The 19,845-nt window shown below is 51.5% G+C and overlaps 1 protein-coding gene across 1 annotated transcript; it reads left to right on the plus strand.

Annotated features, from left to right (window-relative positions):
- Positions 1-319: 319 nt before the first annotated feature.
- SPADH (spermadhesin family member) lies at positions 320-7,907 on the plus strand. The gene is made up of 5 exons (XM_045522611.2): positions 320-383; positions 3,927-3,956; positions 4,814-4,949; positions 6,757-6,944; positions 7,631-7,907. Exons 1-5 carry the CDS (start codon positions 338-340, stop codon positions 7,633-7,635), a joined length of 405 nt encoding a protein of 134 aa, XP_045378567.2. The 5' UTR covers positions 320-337; the 3' UTR covers positions 7,636-7,907.
- The last annotated feature ends 11,938 nt before the right edge of the window (positions 7,908-19,845 follow it).

Raw genomic sequence — 19,845 nt, forward strand, 5'->3', positions numbered from 1 at the left:
CCCAGGCGGGAGGGTCCCCAAACAGGAGGGCCCGGTGGCCTGTGGCCAACTTGTCACCCTTCACCCAGGACCACAGAAAGAGGAGAGGAGGAGAAGAAACTGGCCACGCTTCCCAGTCCAGGTGAGAGAGGAACAGGGAGAGTCTGAGGGAGATGAGTGGTGACAGCAGGTCCCGCCCTTCCCTCTGAAACCAGGGCTCCCGCGGGGCCCTGAGCTCCTGCAGCGCTGCTGGCCTGGGCCCCAGGGGGGAGGGGCGGGGACCAGGTGGCAGCAGCTGTCTATATAGCCTGGGCCCAGGGCCAGGCTCGCTCCTGGGGCTGCTGCCAGGCCTGCTGAGATGGAGCTGTCCCGCGCCATCCCTTGGGCCTTGCTGCTCAGTACAGGTAAAGCCTGGCCCCGAGTCCCTGGGTCCTGGGCCCCTCTCTGCTTCCTGTCCAGCCTAGGGATTCTGTAGAAATTGATTGATGCTGACAAAGAAGCTCTGGGAGTGATAGTCTTCAAAATACTCCCCTCCAACAAACTGCCTCCCTCACCCTGGGCAGCGGGGGAGGGGCCAGCAGGATGCCCAGGATCCAGGGGCTGAGGCCACCAGGTCTTATAAATATTTTCTGAGCTCCCCTGTCCCTGTTTGGATATTTGTTTCATGGGCCTCCCTGGCTCCCTGCTTCCCTCCTGCCTTAAGCAAACGCACCCTGGGATGTCCTGTGGGGCAGCGGGGCACAGATCAGACAGGGATGAGGTCAATCAGATGTGGCTTTGCTGTGGAGGTGTTTTCTGAGGTGTGACTGGGTGGGTGCTGGAGGGGGGACCCTGGCTTGAACTGAGTTGGAGGGGTCACCTTAGGGGGACATGGGGTCCCTGGAGAAGCCCCACAGCAGATGGGATCTCTCTGCCTCTGTCCCCTAGGACTGAGACATGGCGGCAAAGCAGGTTCAGGGATGAACAGCAGGAAACAGCAGCTCCCAGCAGGGGCTGAGGGTGTCCTGGTGTTATGGAAATGACAGGCCAGCCAAGAAACAAGCACCACTCAGAGGGCTGGAGTACTCAGATTTATTACGCCTGCGGGCTCAGAGGGGCTTCTGCTCCGAAGCTCTGAGCACCTCCAAGACGTGCACATGAGGTTTTACAGGGTTAATTACAAATATGGGGCTATTAGGCAATAAGGCTCAAACAACAAAAAGCAAGGAATCAGTACACTGGAGCTTATCAATTTGGAACAGATCACGTTACTGACACTTGTTGAGCTTGGATTTACGAGTTAGCTTGTTAGCCCAGTAAACTGACACTAAACTTCAGATTTATGAGTTAGCCCGGCAGAACTTAGATCAGTAAACCAACCCTTATCACACTTAGATTTGTGACTCAGCTTGTTAGCCCAGCTGGGCTTTTCCTTCACACTGGCAGGAGAGGCACTCGCCCTACAGAGAGCTGGGTGCTGGGACTGCAGTGAATTCAGCAGGGGGACCAGCTCTGATTCCGGATGCTGGGAGGGAAAAAGGCGTCCATTTCTTCAGGGAAACCTTGATCTCTTTCTCCCTCGTTCGCTCTCTCTGTCCTGTTCTGTCCTTCTTTTCTTCCTTCCCCCTTTTCTCTCCTGCTCCTTCTTTCGTCCTCTTCTCACTCATCTGCTGTCCCTGCTCCCCTCACCCTCCCCTCTCCTCCACTCCTCTACCCACCTGGCCAGATACATTCAAAACCCAGTGCCCTCCTCTGTCTGCCCTCCTTGGTGAAGGCTATTAGCCAGATGGGGAGGACCGTCACCTGTCCCTCCCAGATAGCAGCTTAAAGGCTTTGGTGCAGATCAGCGCAATCCAAGGGGCCTCCAAACCACAGACCACGGCGCCCTGACGCCGTGGCTGGAGGCAATCACACATGCTTTATTGTTTCGGGTGAGGTCAGCAGCAATGGGCAGCTTGCTAAGAAGTAGGGGGGACTGGCTCGCAGCCTGAGAGACTCAACGCTGTGCGACCTGATGAAGTCCCCGGGCTCTCTGAGCCTCTGCTGAGGGCTGACAGCGCCCTGGGGGCCGCTGGGCGGGCTGCCAGAGCCCTGAGAGGCCCGTGGATATACACCGTGTGCAAACGTGGGGGCGCTCACGGCGGAAGCAGGAGTGTCCCCTGAGGGGACTCACAGCCTGAAGCGGGGTTTGGCTGTTAATCTGAGCTGCAGGGGAGGAAAAAGCTCTCCTCCTCCCTCTCAGGGTCTCTGCGGAGCCTAAGAATTAAGGTGACTTAGTAGCACAGGAGAGGAGCACACATTGTGCCAAGTCTTTCCTTGTCCCTGGGCCCGGGGTCTTCACAAACCAGGAAGAGCTGGAGAAGCGACCAGAGTAGGAACCCTTATGCCTTTTAGACATTTGGGAAGAAGATGACGGACAAAGGGCTGGGGCTGGGGGCGGTCGGCTGTGGGCGGTGAGGGCTGTGCGGGGGGCCGAGAGGAGGAAAGGGGGAGGCGGGCGGGGCGTGAGCGCAGACCCCGTCAGCCGCCCGCGGGCTCCTGCGTCCTCCCCCGCTGGTGCAGGCGGGCCGCCGCGCCCCCGCTCCCGGGAGAGGCCGTGTGCGGCTTGCCGGTGGAAGCGGTGCGTCACAGCCCTTCCTGCATCTGCTGTGTTTCAAGTGCCTTCTGACAAATCGTCAGTACGCGAAGGTGGCACGTTGTGGGGTCCCACAAGGGGCCTCATGTTCTCCTTGTTTCAAAGCCTGGACGTCAGATTCCAGATCAGAGGAGTTCCCCGTAGATGAGGGTCCAGGACGCAAACATCCCGGGAAGTGACACGGGTGTTTGGATTCTTCCCGTGAGGTCTGCCTTCACGCAAACCTCTGTTTATATCTTTCCAAGTAATACTGATGGACACCCTGGGGTGGGGAGGTTTCACTGGGCCCCCCAGACCAAAGCTACCTCAGGGTCCAGGAAGGGCAGCTGGAGAGGCACCTCCAGTGTCCTGGTTGACATTCATGGTCAAAGAGTTTCCAGAGCATTTGTTGATTCCCATTTACTGAGGAAAGAAGTATCTGGTTGGGGGAGGAAATGATTGTCATGAAGCGCTGACAGTGGCGGGTAACTTAGCGAGAACGTCCCCGGGCTGGGCACGGAGCCAAGTACGTATGGATTATCCTCCAGAACCTAGCAGGGCAGTTACTATTAAATTCCCATTTTACAGATGAATGGACTGAGGCTTAGGGAGAGTAAATAAATTGTCCAAAGCCATCTAGCTCTCGTGGCCACAGGGCTGTGACCCAGGGCCCTCTGATTCCTGAGCTGTGCTGTGTCCACTGGTCAGTTCAGGAGGACAAGCCTCATGGTACGTCAACCCTGGTAGGGGTGTGATTGTCATCGGGGTCTTGATCCAAGCACCTGACTCAGGTCCCTGATACAGTGAAACTTTCTTACATTAAGATGGTTCATTCCTCTTCAGCTGAAAATTTTATTCAATTCATTGTATCCATCACCAAGTTGATCATTGATCTAAATAAAGAATTTACATGAAAAGTTCAGGTTAATTAGGGTGATCAAACGTCTTGCTTTGGTCAGGACTGAGAGGTTTCTCAGGAGAGGGGACTTACAACACTCAAACTGGGAAATTCTGGGGAAAACTGGGACTCGTTAATCTCCCTCCTCAGAGCCGACTTCTGACTTGGCTCCAGACTGAACCATTGCAGTAGACTCAGTGGGGTTGGAGAAATGAGGAGAAAGGAGTCAATTGAGCGAGTCCTTGACGGCTGAGCGCCAGACCCTCTTCCTGCCCTTCCCCTGTGGGACCAGGTTCTTCTGGGCTGGAGGACAGCCACGCTCTCTCCTCCCGGTCTCAGCCCCATCCCTTGAAACTCAGCCCCTCCTCACAGCTTGGGCATGGTCTGTGCTCAAGCCTTGATTCATCAGTAACTTCCAACTTTTCTTTTTGTTCTTCTCTTTTGATGTCTTTTCAGCCACAGCGATTTCAAATGACTGGTACCCCAGTAAGTGCAGACACACTATTTCACCAGTTCCTGCTTCCCACACAGAGATGTGCTTTGGGACTGAAGTTCAAATGACTCTCCTGGAAGCGCGAGTATCTGCTGGCCTTTTTGGTCAAGAGAACTTGGTGTTTCTGAACCTGACCGTGTGCTCCACTCTTCTCAATCCCTAAAGTTCCCTCTCCCCTGACTTCTCAGGGCTTCCACCCTCCCCTTCCCCCCCCACCACACCTCCTCCGCAGCCCAGGGGGCCTCCTCTGCCGTCCTGCCCACAGCCTCACCAGGCAGGGAAAGGAGCCACCTCTCCACGGAGCAGGTGTCACAGGAGGATGGAGCCTCCTCCAGATGGCTGGAGTCTGGTGGGGGCTGAAGGGCGTCACATCTTCAGTGTCAGGACTGAGCGCATAGACTGGAGAGGGAGTGAGTGCAGAGGAGGGATGCTGGCCAGAGGGGAAAGGTTTCCTCCTAATGTGGGTGCCTTTTCAATAAACTGACTGATTTACATCATGATCTGCAGGTCGAGGCATAAACATGAACTCATTTGATCCTAAACACTCCAGAGGAAATACTGTCTAATCCTCATTCGTTAAAAAATGTATTTGAAGAAGTGTTCAATTCTTCCATTTTACAGCTGTCAAAACAGTGTAGTGATGAATCTGGGTCCCTTTAAGACTCTGAAAACAGTGAAACATGAAAACTACCTTTTTGTGCGTCACCAGACTTGGATGGTGGGTGTTGGGTTGTGGTGGCGGGAACTAGAGAGTGAGGATGATCAGCAGGGTTGCGGGGCCCAGGGATGGCACAGGTCCTCGTGGCCCTGGTGCTGCTTCCGGGCACCTGAGTCCTTTCTTGTTTTGGAGGACATCGTGACTGTGGGGGAGTCATCAAAACAGAATATGGAATTATTGCCACCTATTACGGACCAAACACTGAATGTGTCTGGACCATCGAGATGGACCCAGAATTCCAAGTTGCTGTGGACATACCACATCTCCGGTGAGTGCTGAGGCTGTGAGTTTTCTTTGCTGATGCTATAGTTTTATGGGAAGGTGTCCATCTTGGTCTCTTCCAGTTCTCCCTGTACCATCTGGTACACACGTCTAGACACATCCTGACTCCATATCACTCGCTGCTGAAAACCCCTCAATGTCCCTGTGCTATCTAAATAAACTTTAGTCTCCTTGTGTGGCATTCAGATTCCTTCATGATACAGCTGAGTCTCCCCTCCCTTCTAATCTCTTCTCCCCTCTGCCACATCTCTGAGCTGAGCCATCACACACGGAGCTGTGGACCCACCAGGCCCCTGGGCAGCTCCAAGCCTTTGCCCACACTGCCCTCTGCTTGAAATGCATCCTTCCACCTCCACCCGACTCACCTGCTGCTGCATAGGGGCCTCATTTTGTATCATGATTTCACCTGAAGATGAACTTTTCCATAACACATTTTCTGACTCTCTCAATAGGTGAACAGATTTTCTCTGATTTGTGTGCCATCCATTAACCCATGCAAAACTGCAGGTGGAATTTACAGCATAACATCACTCCTGCCTATGTCTGAGTTTGTGTGTATGATAAAGGGAGTCTTCTCTTTGGGGGAGTCAAGTAATTTTTTTAAACTAATGAATGAATGAATGATGATGGAAAAAGTGAATGAAGTGATACCGCCATTGGAGGCATTTCCAATGTAGCAATAAATTACAACATTTCTATAACAATTTAGTCTTCATATATTTGAACAGGAGAGCTAGACTCCCATCAGTTGCTGATCAAGTGACACAGCTCATGGTGGTGGCTGTGACAAGTGATGTTATCTTGTGACTAAGGGCCCCTTCCCCTTCAAACCTTCCACGGGGTCAGGACTCCCACGAGGTTCAGGAGCTGCTCAGTGGATGAGGACTACCTAGAGATGCCTGCCTCACAATAGGGCTTAGACCATCTACCCAAACCACAGCCCAGGGGTGAAGGAATCAGGCATTTCTGAGGACGGATTCTTCTGAAAATTTCCTCTCATTGTCCTTTGGAACTCTTCAAAGATGATTTCAAGTCTCAGTATTTTTAGCACCAAGGAAGGAATCAGTCTGGCCCAGAGCAAGCTAGTATTAAGAGTGCCAGGTGTGTGACCCGGTAAGCTGTCCCCCCTGTCTTGTTTTCAACCAGAGAGGACTGGTGCTCCCTCCTGTGTGGGAGACATGCTGGTGGCTGAGTGAGGATGACAGGCTGGGGATCAGGTCTTGATGAGGAGAAGGAAGAGATGGGAGCCCTCAATAGGACTGTTCAATCCAAGGTGCACTTTGCCCACAGGAGGTGGAGATGGACGCCTCTCTCCCCTCTGCTGGGCCTGGAGGCCAAGCTGGGGTTGTGGGGCCCCACCTGACAGGGATGTGGAGGGTGAAACAGGAGTGGCATCACACACTCCTGTCTGGGCCCCTCACCTGACACAGTGGTTGTTGCCCAAGGAAACGTTCCACAGGATTGGCTGTATTTTGATGCTCAAGGGGCCAGAACGACAGTGGCTCCTGATCCCAGAGTCCTGCCTGGACTTCCCTGACCCCTAAAGAGGGCTTCCCAGGACATGGGGAAGTCACCTGCAGCCCAGGTGGAGGGGAAGTCCTGTTGTGGAAGTGGGAGGGTCCTGGGTGACTGTTATTTCCTCAGAAAATGACTCTCCTTCCGTGGGGACACCAGGCCTGGAATGTCTCGTGAACAAAGCTGTGAGCTTGTGTCCAGGCCCAGGTCGAGGAGGCCACCTGCAGGAAGGACCATGATTCCAAAAGGTGACACCTGCCTTTCCTCTGCCCCAACAGCCTCACTTGTAATAAAGAGTATGTGGAAATTCTAGATGGACCACCAGAATCTAACAGCTATGGGAAGATTTGTAAAGGTCTAAACTTGGAGTATAGATCTTCTTCCAATGTCATGACAGTCAAGTACAGCAGACAATCTGACCACCCAGCTTCCTCCTATGAGATCATTTTCTTTAAGAATCCACAAGGTAGGTAGGAGGGGGCAGCATTCCACTGACGTGCCCTCCCCTGTCCGCATGGCTGTGTTGGAGCTGAGTCTGTCTACATGACTCTTGAAATAAGGTTGACCATCACTAGGTGAGCGTGTCATTGTGACCCAGGGAGCCTCTCCAGAAACACCCACCATTGCTAACCCAGCATTTCTGCATCCTCACATCTTGGGGATGGGAAGATCTGAAATGAAAATTCTTTCACAAATTTGACTTTACATCTTGATGAAGTGACAGTTTCCTCTCAAATATAAAATATCCCTTCTTGATCTTATTAAAATCCCCTTGGTATTTCCCAGTATATTTATTTAGAATGTGTATTACACATTGTATACTGTACAAAATGTATGTATGTGTCACACATGTAGGTATATAGGAAGTAGGTGGCTATATAGCAGATATATGTATAGATATACAGAATACATAAATGTAGTACACTATCGGAAGTTTATATTACATTCACTATAAAAATATTAATGATACAAACATACATATGAATGCATGTATATAATGTAAGTGAGAACAAACCAGACACAGTCCCTCAAAAGTGAATTTTTTTCCCTCGTTAATGACTAGCGGAAATTGTCCCCCACATAGCAATCAGAAGAGAATGCTTGTTAAATTGACTTAACCAAACGCTATTTAAGCTGCTCTCCATCCCACAGGTTAGCGATCTCTGCCTCACGCCTAAGGGTGCACTGCCAGTGGGAACAACATTCCTTGAAGACTGTTCTGGAATCAGCAGACATGAGGAGAGACATCTCCTGGTCACCTGTCTGATCACACCTGCTCATCCCGTCCCTCCCCTCCATCCATTCCGGCCTCTGTCCCTCCCTTACCAAGAAAAATTTCTTACTCCTAAGCTTTAGACACTTGCCAGTCTTGTGTTTGGATCATTCTACTTACTGCTATAACCATTTTGAATAAAGTCTCTTTACCTGAGTCTGGATTTGTTTTTTTGCTTGTTTGTTTTAGTTTGGAGGTCCTCATTTCACTGTGCTGGGACCTCAGGCATCACTGAGAATGGTTGAAACCCTTTCTGAAGGTCTTTGAAATCAGAAGGAATTGCACTTGTCTGCGGCTTGTCTTGGGATGGGGTTGTTGTCTCTTTACTGTTTCCCTCTCCTGTGAAGGAAAAACCTTTACAGACACGGGAGACACTGGCCCAGTTCTCTGCTAAACTTTGTGGCACTGTGGTTGATGATAAAGAACATTAAGTGAGGGTGTGTTAAATTTATTCTAATTCCCACTAACCAGCTATAAATTGCACCACATCAGAATCACTTTAAAAGTAAAAGTTCTGAGAAGAGTGACACGTGAAGCCCACACGGTTTGTGGGGTCGTCAGACTCAGATGATGCTGCCTTTATCAGAACAGGAGTTAGGAGGATCCGAAGTCACAGTGGTCCCTGTGTGTCACAGCCCCTCATAGGCCTGGCACAGCCTCCATGTCCTTTATTCTGTTTCAAGAATAGGGGGGAGGTGGGGTCTCTCCGCAGACTTCGGGCAGGGTCAGAGGGTGGCTTGGGAGCAGCACTACCTGTGTCTGGACCACCTGGCCCGGAGGGACAGGGACCCTCACACACACAAATTACGTCATCCACTTTTATGGGCTGTGTTTGACTTAGCCTGCAGTTCAAGGATATGTGACTCCCATGTTAACATCAATGACAATTGTCTGGATGGCAATGCAGCACCTTACTGGAACTTTGAAAACTCATCTGTGGCTGTCACTCATCCACTCATTCATTAAGGATTACAACTTGGACCCTGAAGTTAAGAGTCTTTTAATGGTAGACCCATCGAATTAACAAACACGTGATACTCAGCAGTTAGATAACCTAGAGGGTTACAGGACGTAGATAATGGGATGAAGGAGGGAGATCTGTCCACCTGGGAGGGGTCAGGAAGCTGTGACGGTCGAGGCAGCCCATCACCTGGACCAGGATATACTAACAGGGGACCCTCAGCCATGGGCAGGTGAGACTAGAAGGGTTGGAATGATGCTTTCATGGCAAGTGGACAGTGTGCGCAGAGGCCCAGAGCTGCCTAGCAGTCTGCTGTGTCTAAAGCTCAGTGTGTGATGGCCCAGCACTGAGAGGGAGCAGAGGGGAGAAGAGATGAGAAGGGAGAGGAAGGCCAGGCGGGTAAGACCAGCATGGAATTTTCCCCGAATCTGCAACATCAGCAAAGAGAACCCTCCTGCAGAGAACTCACCTGAGGAAAGGAAATCCCAGTGTGGCTTGCTGAGCTGACCTCACCAGGGTGGTCCAGACACAGGTAGTGCTGTTCCCAAGCCACCCTCTGACCCTGCCCGAAGTCTGCGGAGAGACCCCACCTCCCCCCTATTCTTGAAACAGAATAAAGGACATGGAGGCTGTGCCAGGCCTATGAGGGGCTGTGACGCACAGGGACCACTGTGACTTCGGATCCTCCTAACTCCTGGTCTGATAAAGGCAGCATCACCTGAGTCTGACGACCCCACAAACCGTGTGGGCTTCACGTGTCACTCTTCTCAGAACTTTAAAAGAGATTCTGATGTAGTGCAATTTATAGTTGGTTAGTGGGAATTAGAATAAACTTAACACATCCTCACTTAATATGCTTTATCTATTGCAAGAAATTTTAGCAGAGAGCCGGGCCAACGTCTCAGTTCTGTGTCTGTGGAGATTTTTCCTGTGCAAATGAGAGAAATCACATATTGGCAAGATCCCATCCCAAGACAGGCTGCAGACAAATGAGAATCCTTCTTATTCAAAGGTCTTCAGAAGAGGTTTCAGTCACTGTCAGTGATGCCGGAGGCACCAACCCTGTGAAATGAGGACTTTCACACTGAAAAAAACAAATCCAGACCCAGGTAAAGAGACTTTATTCAAAATAGTCATAGCAGTAAGTAGAATGATCCAAACACAAGACTGGCAAGTATCTAAAGCTCAGGAGCAAGAAATTCTTCTTTGCAGGAAGAGACGGAGGCTGGAAAGGATGCAGAGGCAGGAGGGGCTGAGCAGGTGTGATCAGACAGGTGACCAGGAGATGTCTCTCCTCGAGGTCAGCTGATTCCAGAAGAGTCTTCAAGGAAGATTGTTCTCATTGGCAATGCTTGTATACCTTAAGCTTGAGGCAACAATTGCTAGCCTGCGGGATGGAGGACAGCTTAACCAGAGCTTAGTTAAGTCGATTTAAAAAGCATTTTCTTCTACTTGATAAGTGTGGGAAAATTTCAGGTAGTCACTAATGAGGAAACAAACAAACAAACAAACAAACAATGTTTAGGGACTGTGTCTGGTTTGTTCTAGGTTACATACATATATTTGTGTGCAGGATTATTTATATAGCAAACATAATATAAATTTCCTCTAGTATACTATATTTATACATTATTCTCTTTCTCTATATATAACCTATATAATTGCTATGTAACTACATATGTGATATACATATACATTTTGTGTAGTATACTACGTGTACAACACATTTAAAATGAATACACTGGAAAATGCCAAAGGGGTATAATAAAATCAAGAAGAGAAATTTTATATTTGAGAGGAAATTGCCACATCATCTAGATGAAAAATAAAATTTGTAAAAATAAAATAAAATAAAATAAAATAGTAAAAGAATTGCAAATCAGGTCTTTCTAACGGCAAAATCTGGGGATGCAGAAATGCTGAGCTCGAACTGGCGGATGTTTCTGGAGAGGCTCACTGCACCACACTGACTCTCGCTCACCCTGCGCTGGTCAAGCTTATTTCAAGAGTTATGGGAACAGCCACATGCCCAACTCCCACATAGCTGTGCCCAGGCAAGAGCGCACAGCACCAGGTTCCTGTCCCCTGTTACCCACCTAGTGGATCACGAAGGAACACTATCTTATAGGAAGAGGCTGGATGGTTGGGATTTCTGCTGTACTTGACCGTCATGTTTGTAGAAGAACCACGATTGGTGATGCTTAAACCTTGACAAAACTTCCCAAAGCTCTCAGATCCTGGTGGTCCGTCTAGAATTTCCACGTACTCTTTACCACAGTCGAGGCTATTGGGGCAGAAGGAAAGGCAGACATCAACGTTTGGAATCATGGTCCTTCCTGCAGGCAGCCTCCCCGACCTGGGCCTGCACACAGTCTCACAGCTTTGCTCATGAGACATTCCAGGCCTGGTGCCACAGGGAAGGAGAGTCATCATTCTGAAAAAAATGATGGTCATCCAAGACCCTCCCACCTCCACCAGAGGACTTCCCATGCACCTGGGCTGCAGGTGACTGCCTCATCTCCTGGGATCCAGGGAAGTCCAGGCAGGACTTTGGGCTCAGGAGCCACTGTCCTTCAGGCCCCTCAAGCATCACAACAGAGACAACCCTGTGGAATGTTTCCTTGGGCAACAGCCACTGTGTCAGGTGAGGGGCCCAGACAGGAGTGTGTGATGCCACTCCAGTTTCACCCTCTGCATTCCTGTCAGATGGGGCCCCGCAACCCCAGCTTGGCCTCCAGGCCCAGCAGAGGGGAGAGGAGTGTCGCTCTCCACCTCCTGTGGGCAAAGTGCACCTTGGATTGTCACAGTCCTGCTGAGGATTCCCATCTCTTCCTTCTCCTCATCAAGACCTGGTCCCCAGCCTGTCATCCTCACTCGGCCACCAGCATGTCTCCCACACAGGAGGGAGCACCAGTCCTCTCTGGTTGAAAACAAGACAAAGGAGGGATATCTCACCAGGACACACCTGAGACCCTTAACACTAGCTTACTCTGGGCCAGACTGATTCCTTCCCTGGTGCCAAGGACAGTCAGATGCAAAACTGATCTTTGTAAAGGTCAAAGAGACAAAATGGGGAGATTACAGAAGAACTTAGAAATGGTGATGCAGGAAATGCCCAAATTCTTCACCCCTGGGCTGTGGTTTGGGTAGAGGGTCCAAACCCTACTGTGAGGCAGGCACCTCTAGGTTGCCCTCCTCCCACAGAGCAGCTCTTGAACTGGTGGAAGTCCTGACATAGCGAAAGTTCTGGAGGCGCAGCAGCCCCTTCCTCACAAGATAGCATCACCCATGCCAACCCCACTGTGGGATGTGTGCCACCTGGTCTGCAATTTACCAAAATGGGGCTCCGGTGTTAAAATCTATGAAGACTAATCTGCTGTAGAAATGCTGCCACTCACTGCTCCGTCAGAACTGCCTTCTGTGCCTGTATCACCTCATTCACTCTTTTGAATATTTATTCATTCTTTTATTTATTTATTTACTTATTAGTTAAAAAAAATACACCCCCTTTCTTGTACATGAAACTCAGATGTAGGCAGGAGTGATGTTATGCTGTAAATTCCACCCAGAATCTGCATGGGGTAACGGATGGGGGAAAAATCAGAGAAAGATCTGCCCACATGTGGGCACGGTCAAAAAAGGAATTTCACATGTTATGGAAAAGTCCATCCTCAAGCTAAATCATGAAATACCAAATGAGGCCCCTATGCAGCAGCAGGTGAGTCTGGAAGACGTAGAAGGATGCGTTCCAGGCAGAGGGGAAAAGAGGTTAGAAGGGAGGGGAGTTCCAGCTGTATCAGGAAGGGATTTGAATGCCATGTAAGAAGACTAAAACTTATTTAGATAGCACAGGGCCATCGAGGGGTTTTCATCGGAGAGTGAGATGGTGCCAGGATGTGTTTAGATGTGTGTGCTGGATGGTACGGGGGCAACTGGAAGAGGCCAGGAGGGACACCTTCCCGTAAAACTATAACATCAGAAGAGAAAACTCATACACCTGAACACTCACTTGAGAAAGGGTATTATCACGAGAAGCTGGTAACCTGGGTCCACCTGGATGGTCCAGACACACTCAGTTTCCGGCCCCTCATAGGTGGAGATTGTGCCGTACTGGCCTCTGAGGTGGCCCCCACAGTCATGGTAATCTACGATGGAAGGAAGGATCTTGGGCGCCCGGGAGCAGAACCAAGCCCATGGGGGACCGTGCCACCCCTGGGGCCCGCACCCCTGGGGGTCATCCTAACTTCCCAGTCCCCTGATCACAACCCAGCATCCAAGATCCAAGCCCGATAATCCACAGAATATGGTTTTCTCTTCTTTTCTCATATTTGTTCTTTTCAGAATCTTAAAGGGACCCATATTCATTAGTACACTTTGTTTTGACAGCTGAAAATGGAAGAACTGAACACCTCATCAAAAAATAAGTTTCATCAATTGAGGATAAAAGCAGCAGGTTCCTCCGGGGTGTTTAGGATCAAATGAGTTCATGTTTATGCCTCGACCTGCAGATCATGATGTAAATCAGTCAGTTTATTGAAAAGGCACCCACATTAGGAGGAAACCTTTCCCCTCTGGCCAGCATCCCTCCTCTGCACTCACTCCCTCTCCAGTCTATGCGCTCAGTCCTGACACTGAAGATGTGACGCCCTTCAGCCCCCACCAGACTCCAGCCATCTGGAGGAGGCTCCATCCTCCTGTGACACCTGCTCCGTGGAGAGGTGGCTCCTTTCCCTGCCTGGTGAGGCCGTGGGCAGGAGGGCAGAGGAGGCCCCCTGGGCTGCGGAGGAGGTGTGGTGGGGGGGGGAAGGGGAGGGTGGAAGCCCTGAGAAGTCAGGGGAGAGGGAACTTTAGGGATTGAGAAGAGTGGAGCACACGGTCAGGTTCAGAAACACCAAGTTCTCTTGACCAAAAAGGCCAGCAGATACTCGCGCTTCCAGGAGAGTCATTTGAACTTCAGTCCCAAAGCACATCTCTGTGTGGGAAGCAGGAAATGGTGAAATAGTGTGTCTGCACTTACTGGGGTACCAGTCATTTGAAATCGCTGTGGCTGAAAAGACATCAAAAGAGAAGAACAAAAAGAAAAGTTGGAAGTTACTGATGAATCAAGGCTTGAGCACAGACCATGCCCAAGCTGTGAGGAGGGGCTGAGTTTCAAGGGATGGGGCTGAGACCGGGAGGAGAGAGCGTGGCTGTCCTCCAGCCCAGAAGAACCTGGTCCCACAGGGGAAGGGCAGGAAGAGGGTCTGGCGCTCAGCCGTCAAGGACTCGCTCAATTGACTCCTTTCTCCTCATTTCTCCAACCCCACTGAGTCTACTGCAATGGTTCAGTCTGGAGCCAAGTCAGAAGTCGGCTCTGAGGAGGGAGATTAACGAGTCCCAGTTTTCCCCAGAATTTCCCAGTTTGAGTGTTGTAAGTCCCCTCTCCTGAGAAACCTCTCAGTCCTGACCAAAGCAAGACGTTTGATCACCCTAATTAACCTGAACTTTTCATGTAAATTCTTTATTTAGATCAATGATCAACTTGGTGATGGATACAATGAATTGAATAAAATTTTCAGCTGAAGAGGAATGAACCATCTTAATGTAAGAAAGTTTCACTGTATCAGGGACCTGAGTCAGGTGCTTGGATCAAGACCCCGATGACAATCACACCCCTACCAGGGTTGACATACCATGAGGCTTGTCCTGAACTGACCAGTGGACACAGCACAGCTCAGGAATCAGAGGGCCCTGGGTCACAGCCCTGTGGCCACGAGAGCTAGATGGCTTTGGACAATTTATTTACTCTCCCTAAGCCTCAGTCCATTCATCTGTAAAATGGGAATTTAATAGTAACTGCCCTGCTAGGTTCTGGAGGATAATCCATACGTACTTGGCTCCGTGCCCAGCCCGGGGACGTTCTCGCTAAGTTACCCGCCACTGTCAGCGCTTCATGACAATCATTTCCTCCCCCAACCAGATACTTCTTTCCTCAGTAAATAGGAATCAACAAATGCTCTGGAAACTCTTTGACCATGAATGTCAACCAGGACACTGGAAGTGCCTCTCCAGCTGCCCTTCCTGGACCCTGAGGTAGCTTTGGACTGGGGGGCCCAGTGAAACCTCCCCACCCCAGGGTGTCCATCAATATTACTTGGAAAGATATAAACAGAGGTTTGCGTGAAGGCAGACCTCACGGGAAGAATCCAAACACCCGTGTCACTTCCCGGGATGTTTGCGTCCTGGACCCTCATCTACGGGGAACTCCTTTGATCTGGAATCTGACGTCCAGGCTTTGAAACAAGGAGAACATGAGGCCCCTTGTGGGACCCCACAACGTGCCACCTTCGCGTACTGACGATTTGTCAGAAGGCACTTGAAACACAGCAGATGCAGGAAGGGCTGTGACGCACCGCTTCCACCGGCAAGCCGCGCATGGCCTCTCCCGGGAGCGGGGGCGCGGCGGCCGGCCTGCACCAGCGGGGGAGGACGCAGGAGCCCGCGGGCGGCTGACGGGGTCTGCGCTCACGCCCCGCCCGCCTCCCCCTTTCCTCCTCTCGGCCCCCCGCACAGCCCTCACCGCCCACAGCCGACCGCCCCCAGCCCCAGCCCTTTGTCCGTCATCTTCTTCCCAAATGTCTAAAAGGCATAAGGGTTCCTACTCTGGTCGCTTCTCCAGCTCTTCCTGGTTTGTGAAGACCCCGGGCCCAGGGACAAGGAAAGACTTGGTACAATGTGCGCTCTTCTCCTGTGCTACTAAGTCACCTTAATTCTTAGGCTCCGCAGAGACCCTGAGAGGGAGGAGGAGAGCTTTTTCCTCCCCTGCAGCTCAGATTAACAGCCAAACCCCCCTTCAGGCTGTGAGTCCCCTCAGGGGACACTCCTGCTTCCGCCGTGAGCGCCCCCACGTTTGCACACGGTGTATATCCACGGGCCTCTCAGGGCTCTGGCAGCCCGCCCAGCGGCCCCCAGGGCGCTGTCAGCCCTCAGCAGAGGCTCAGAGAGCCCGGGGACTTCATCAGGTCGCACAGCGTTGAGTCTCTCAGGCTGCGAGCCAGTCCCCCCTACTTCTTAGCAAGCTGCCCATTGCTGCTGACCTCACCCGAAACAATAAAGCATGTGTGATTGCCTCCAGCCACGGCGTCAGGGCGCCGTGGTCTGTGGTTTGGAGGCCCCTTGGATTGCGCTGATCTGCACCAAAGCCTTTAAGCTGCTATCTGGGAGGGACAGGTGACGGTCCTCCCCATCTGGCTAATAGCCTTCACCAAGGAGGGCAGACAGAGGAGGGCACTGGGTTTTGAATGTATCTGGCCAGGTGGGTAGAGGAGTGGAGGAGAGGGGAGGGTGAGGGGAGCAGGGACAGCAGATGAGTGAGAAGAGGACGAAAGAAGGAGCAGGAGAGAAAAGGGGGAAGGAAGAAAAGAAGGACAGAACAGGACAGAGAGAGCGAACGAGGGAGAAAGAGATCAAGGTTTCCCTGAAGAAATGGACGCCTTTTTCCCTCCCAGCATCCGGAATCAGAGCTGGTCCCCCTGCTGAATTCACTGCAGTCCCAGCACCCAGCTCTCTGTAGGGCGAGTGCCTCTCCTGCCAGTGTGAAGGAAAAGCCCAGCTGGGCTAACAAGCTGAGTCACAAATCTAAGTGTGATAAGGGTTGGTTTACTGATCTAAGTTCTGCCGGGCTAACTCATAAATCTGAAGTTTAGTGTCAGTTTACTGGGCTAACAAGCTAACTCGTAAATCCAAGCTCAACAAGTGTCAGTAACGTGATCTGTTCCAAATTGATAAGCTCCAGTGTACTGATTCCTTGCTTTTTGTTGTTTGAGCCTTATTGCCTAATAGCCCCATATTTGTAATTAACCCTATAAAACCTCATGTGCACGTCTTGGAGGTGCTCAGAGCTTCGGAGCAGAAGCCCCTCTGAGCCCGCAGGCGTAATAAATCTGAGTACTCCAGCCCTCTGAGTGGTGCTTGTTTCTTGGCTGGCCTGTCATTTCCATAACACCAGGACACCCTCAGCCCCTGCTGGGAGCTGCTGTTTCCTGCTGTTCATCCCTGAACCTGCTTTGCCGCCATGTCTCAGTCCTTGGGGACAGAGGCAGAGAGATCCCATCTGCTGTGGGGCTTCTCCAGGGACCCCATGTCCCCCTAAGGTGACCCCTCCAACTCAGTTCAAGCCAGGGTCCCCACTCCAGCACCCACCCAGTCACACCTCAGAAAACACCTCCACAGCAAAGCCACATCTGATTGACCTCATCCCTGTCTGATCTGTGCCCCGCTGCCCCACAGGACATCCCAGGGTGCCTTTGCTTAAGGCAGGAGGGAAGCAGGGAGCCAGGGAGGCCCATGAAACAAATATCCAAACAGGGACAGGGGAGCTCAGAAAATATTTATAAGACCTGGTGGCCTCAGCCCCTGGATCCTGGGCATCCTGCTGGCCCCTCCCCCGCTGCCCAGGGTGAGGGAGGCAGTTTGTTGGAGTGGAGTATTTTGAAGACTATCACTCCCAGAGCTTCTTTGTCAGCATCAATCAATTTCTACAGAATCCCTAGGCTGGACAGGAAGCAGAGAGGGGCCCAGGACCCAGGGACTCGGGGCCAGGCTTTACCTGTACTGAGCAGCAAGGCCCAAGGGATGGCGCGGGACAGCTTCATCTCAGCAGGCCTGGCAGCAGCCCCAGGAGGGAGCCTGGCCCTGGGCCCAGGCTATATAGACAGCTGCTGCCACCTGGTCCCCGCCCCTCCCCCCGGGGCCCAGGCCAGCAGTGCTGCAGGAGCTCAGGGCCCCGCGGGAGCCCTGGTTTCAGAGGGAAGGGCGGGACCTGCTGTCACCACTCGTCTCCCTCAGACTCTCCCTGTGTCCTCTCTCACCTGGACTGGGAAGCGTGGCCAGTTTCTTCTCCTCCTCTCCTCTTTCTGTGGTCCTGGGTGAAGGGTGACAAGTTGGCCACAGGCCACCGGGCCCTCCTGTTTGGGGACCCTCCCGCCTGGGGTTAAGGTCCAGCACTTCCACCTCTATGAACCTGCGTAAGCCTCACAACAGCTTGGACAGGGGAGGAACGGGGACCCAGAGACCAAGGGACAGGCCCACGTCACAGGGTGACAGTGACAGAACCAGGATGAGGTCTGACCTCCTGGCTGCCTGGTGTCTCTGGGAGCCCTCCTGTGTCACTCGGGGCAAAAGCACATAAACAGCCCCCGTCTGCTCTGGGTGGGAGTCAGAGCTGAGGGGGCAGCCGTAGTGGGTGTATCCACGAGGATGACACGTGTACACAGTCGACTTTCCTCTTTAAAATAACAAGACCGCATGATCCGTTCAGGCCCCTGTTGAAGACAGAGTTGAAGTTTCCCAACTGGTTAAAAAGAGTTTCCATAAGCCCAGCATTTCACTAAGTATTTACCCAAGGAAATGAAAATATATGTCCATAAGAGATACTTGTGCATGAATATTCATAGCAGCTTTATTCATCAGAGTCAAAGAGAGAAGCAACTCAAATGACCATCCACTAATGGATGGATACATAAACCATGTTCCGTCCATACAATGGAAGTCATTCATCTATAAAAAGCAATGACAGCCCAACTGCCTTCCAAGGAGCATTGCCAGTCACACAGCAACCAGCAGCACACGGGAGTCCATTTTTCTGAAATCTAAATCTAAACAACTCTGGGTTTTACTGATTCTTTCAAAACATCTTGCTGATTAAAAATACTTGAAATATTATCTTTTTTAAGAATACGCGTTTCTCCAGGTGCCAACGGACTTGGCCACTTTTCCTGTTTCTAGTCCAACTGCAGCTCTTTCGTGAAATGCCGATTTATCCATATCTTTTGGCCAACTTTCTATTATTATTGCATCACTGAGCTTTTTCTTACAGATTATGGAGGACTTCCTGTCCTCTCCAACCCATATCTTTCTTTACAGAGGCCCTAATGGGTTCACAGTGTGAAGAAGATTCCAGCTCAATTAGAACACAGGGAAGCTGCCTTGAGCCATCTCGTCACTCAAAGCTCCCCTGGCTGATGAATAAAGGAGGAAGCAAATTGGAAGTTTTTCCCTCTCAGAATACAAGGCTAATTCTGCTTCAGCGGTTAAGCTCCCTGCTTATTACTACTAGAATATGTCATATTTCCTCACAGTTCCCCTTCAATTTAGAATCTCCCTTTCCTAATCTTTGCAAGATCTCCTTACAGTCCCTTACCCTCAAAACACTCCCTGGCCCTGGTCTGCGGGGAGGACAAAGGGTCTCCCCAGTTGGGTAAATGCCCGGATGGAGCAAACAGGGGAACCACGGGGAGAAGGCAGCTCCTCATCCTCCATCCCAGCCCAAGGAGCCTGCCTGCAGCTCCAGCGTGTCAGGCCTGCTCCTCCCAGCAGCGTCCCAGCAGGGCTGTGGCCACCTGGGGAGAAAAAGCAGGCACAGTCCCTTTGCCAGGGGACACTCAGGAATCAACGTCCTAGGTTCCTAAAGTCACAACATCCTCTGGAGGACACTTACAGGTCAACAGCAGATTTTGAGATTTTGTGTCCCTTGGATGTTTGTCCCTTAAATTTGCACCTAGATTCTGAGGGCCCTGAACCAGCCCGGTTTCTCCCCTTCTAGGCTCGTCCCTTGCGCACGGCCCCTGCCCCTCTTTCCTCTCCTCCGTGAGATGCAGCAGTTGTCTCCACTTTGCCCCTGAGTGTCCTCCATCCCGTCAGAGCTTTCCAGTCACTCTCTCTCTGCACCGTCCCATGGATGGGTGTTCTCTCCTCCCCAGCACCAGGCTCTCACTCTCACGGAAGGACTGAAGGGTGTGTTGGGCAGTGTGTAAGCTGCCCCCGAGCATGGATTCCCTCCGTGTTGACAGAGAACCACAATTTCATTCAGTTTCTGTTCCCGCCTGCCTGTCCCATGGGCCTTGGGAGAAGCTGAGCCCAGACCCAGCTCTGAGAACTGGCCTCAGTGGTGGAGGAGGTGGTGTGAGCGCCACCAGGAGGCTCCCTGTCCTGCTCAGTGATGGTGCAGGAAGGAGCATGTCCCCCAAACAGGCCAGTGAAGTGAAGGAAAGGTCTGGCTGCAGGGGAAGGTGGAGATGTCTGCTCTCCGCTTCCTGCCCGCTGAGAGTGAAGCCAGCTCACAAGGGAGGCAGAGCAAGAGGATGGTGGGGATGC

The sequence above is a fragment of the Camelus bactrianus genome, chromosome 11, assembly GCF_048773025.1.
Source record: "Camelus bactrianus isolate YW-2024 breed Bactrian camel chromosome 11, ASM4877302v1, whole genome shotgun sequence".
NCBI lineage: Eukaryota > Metazoa > Chordata > Mammalia > Artiodactyla > Camelidae > Camelus > Camelus bactrianus.

What these genes read in the sequence shown, in the direction of transcription:
- SPADH (XM_045522611.2), top strand. Translation starts at nt 338, where the DNA reads ATGGAGCTGTCCCGCGCCATCCCTTGGGCCTTGCTGCTCAGTACAG. An exon ending in TTCAAATGACTGGTACCCCA is followed by an intron (nt 3,957 to 4,813) that starts GTAAGTGCAGAC and finishes CTTGTTTTGGAG; the next exon opens with GACATCGTGACTGTGGGGGA. An exon ending in GTGGACATACCACATCTCCG is followed by an intron (nt 4,950 to 6,756) that starts GTGAGTGCTGAG and finishes CTGCCCCAACAG; the next exon opens with CCTCACTTGTAATAAAGAGT.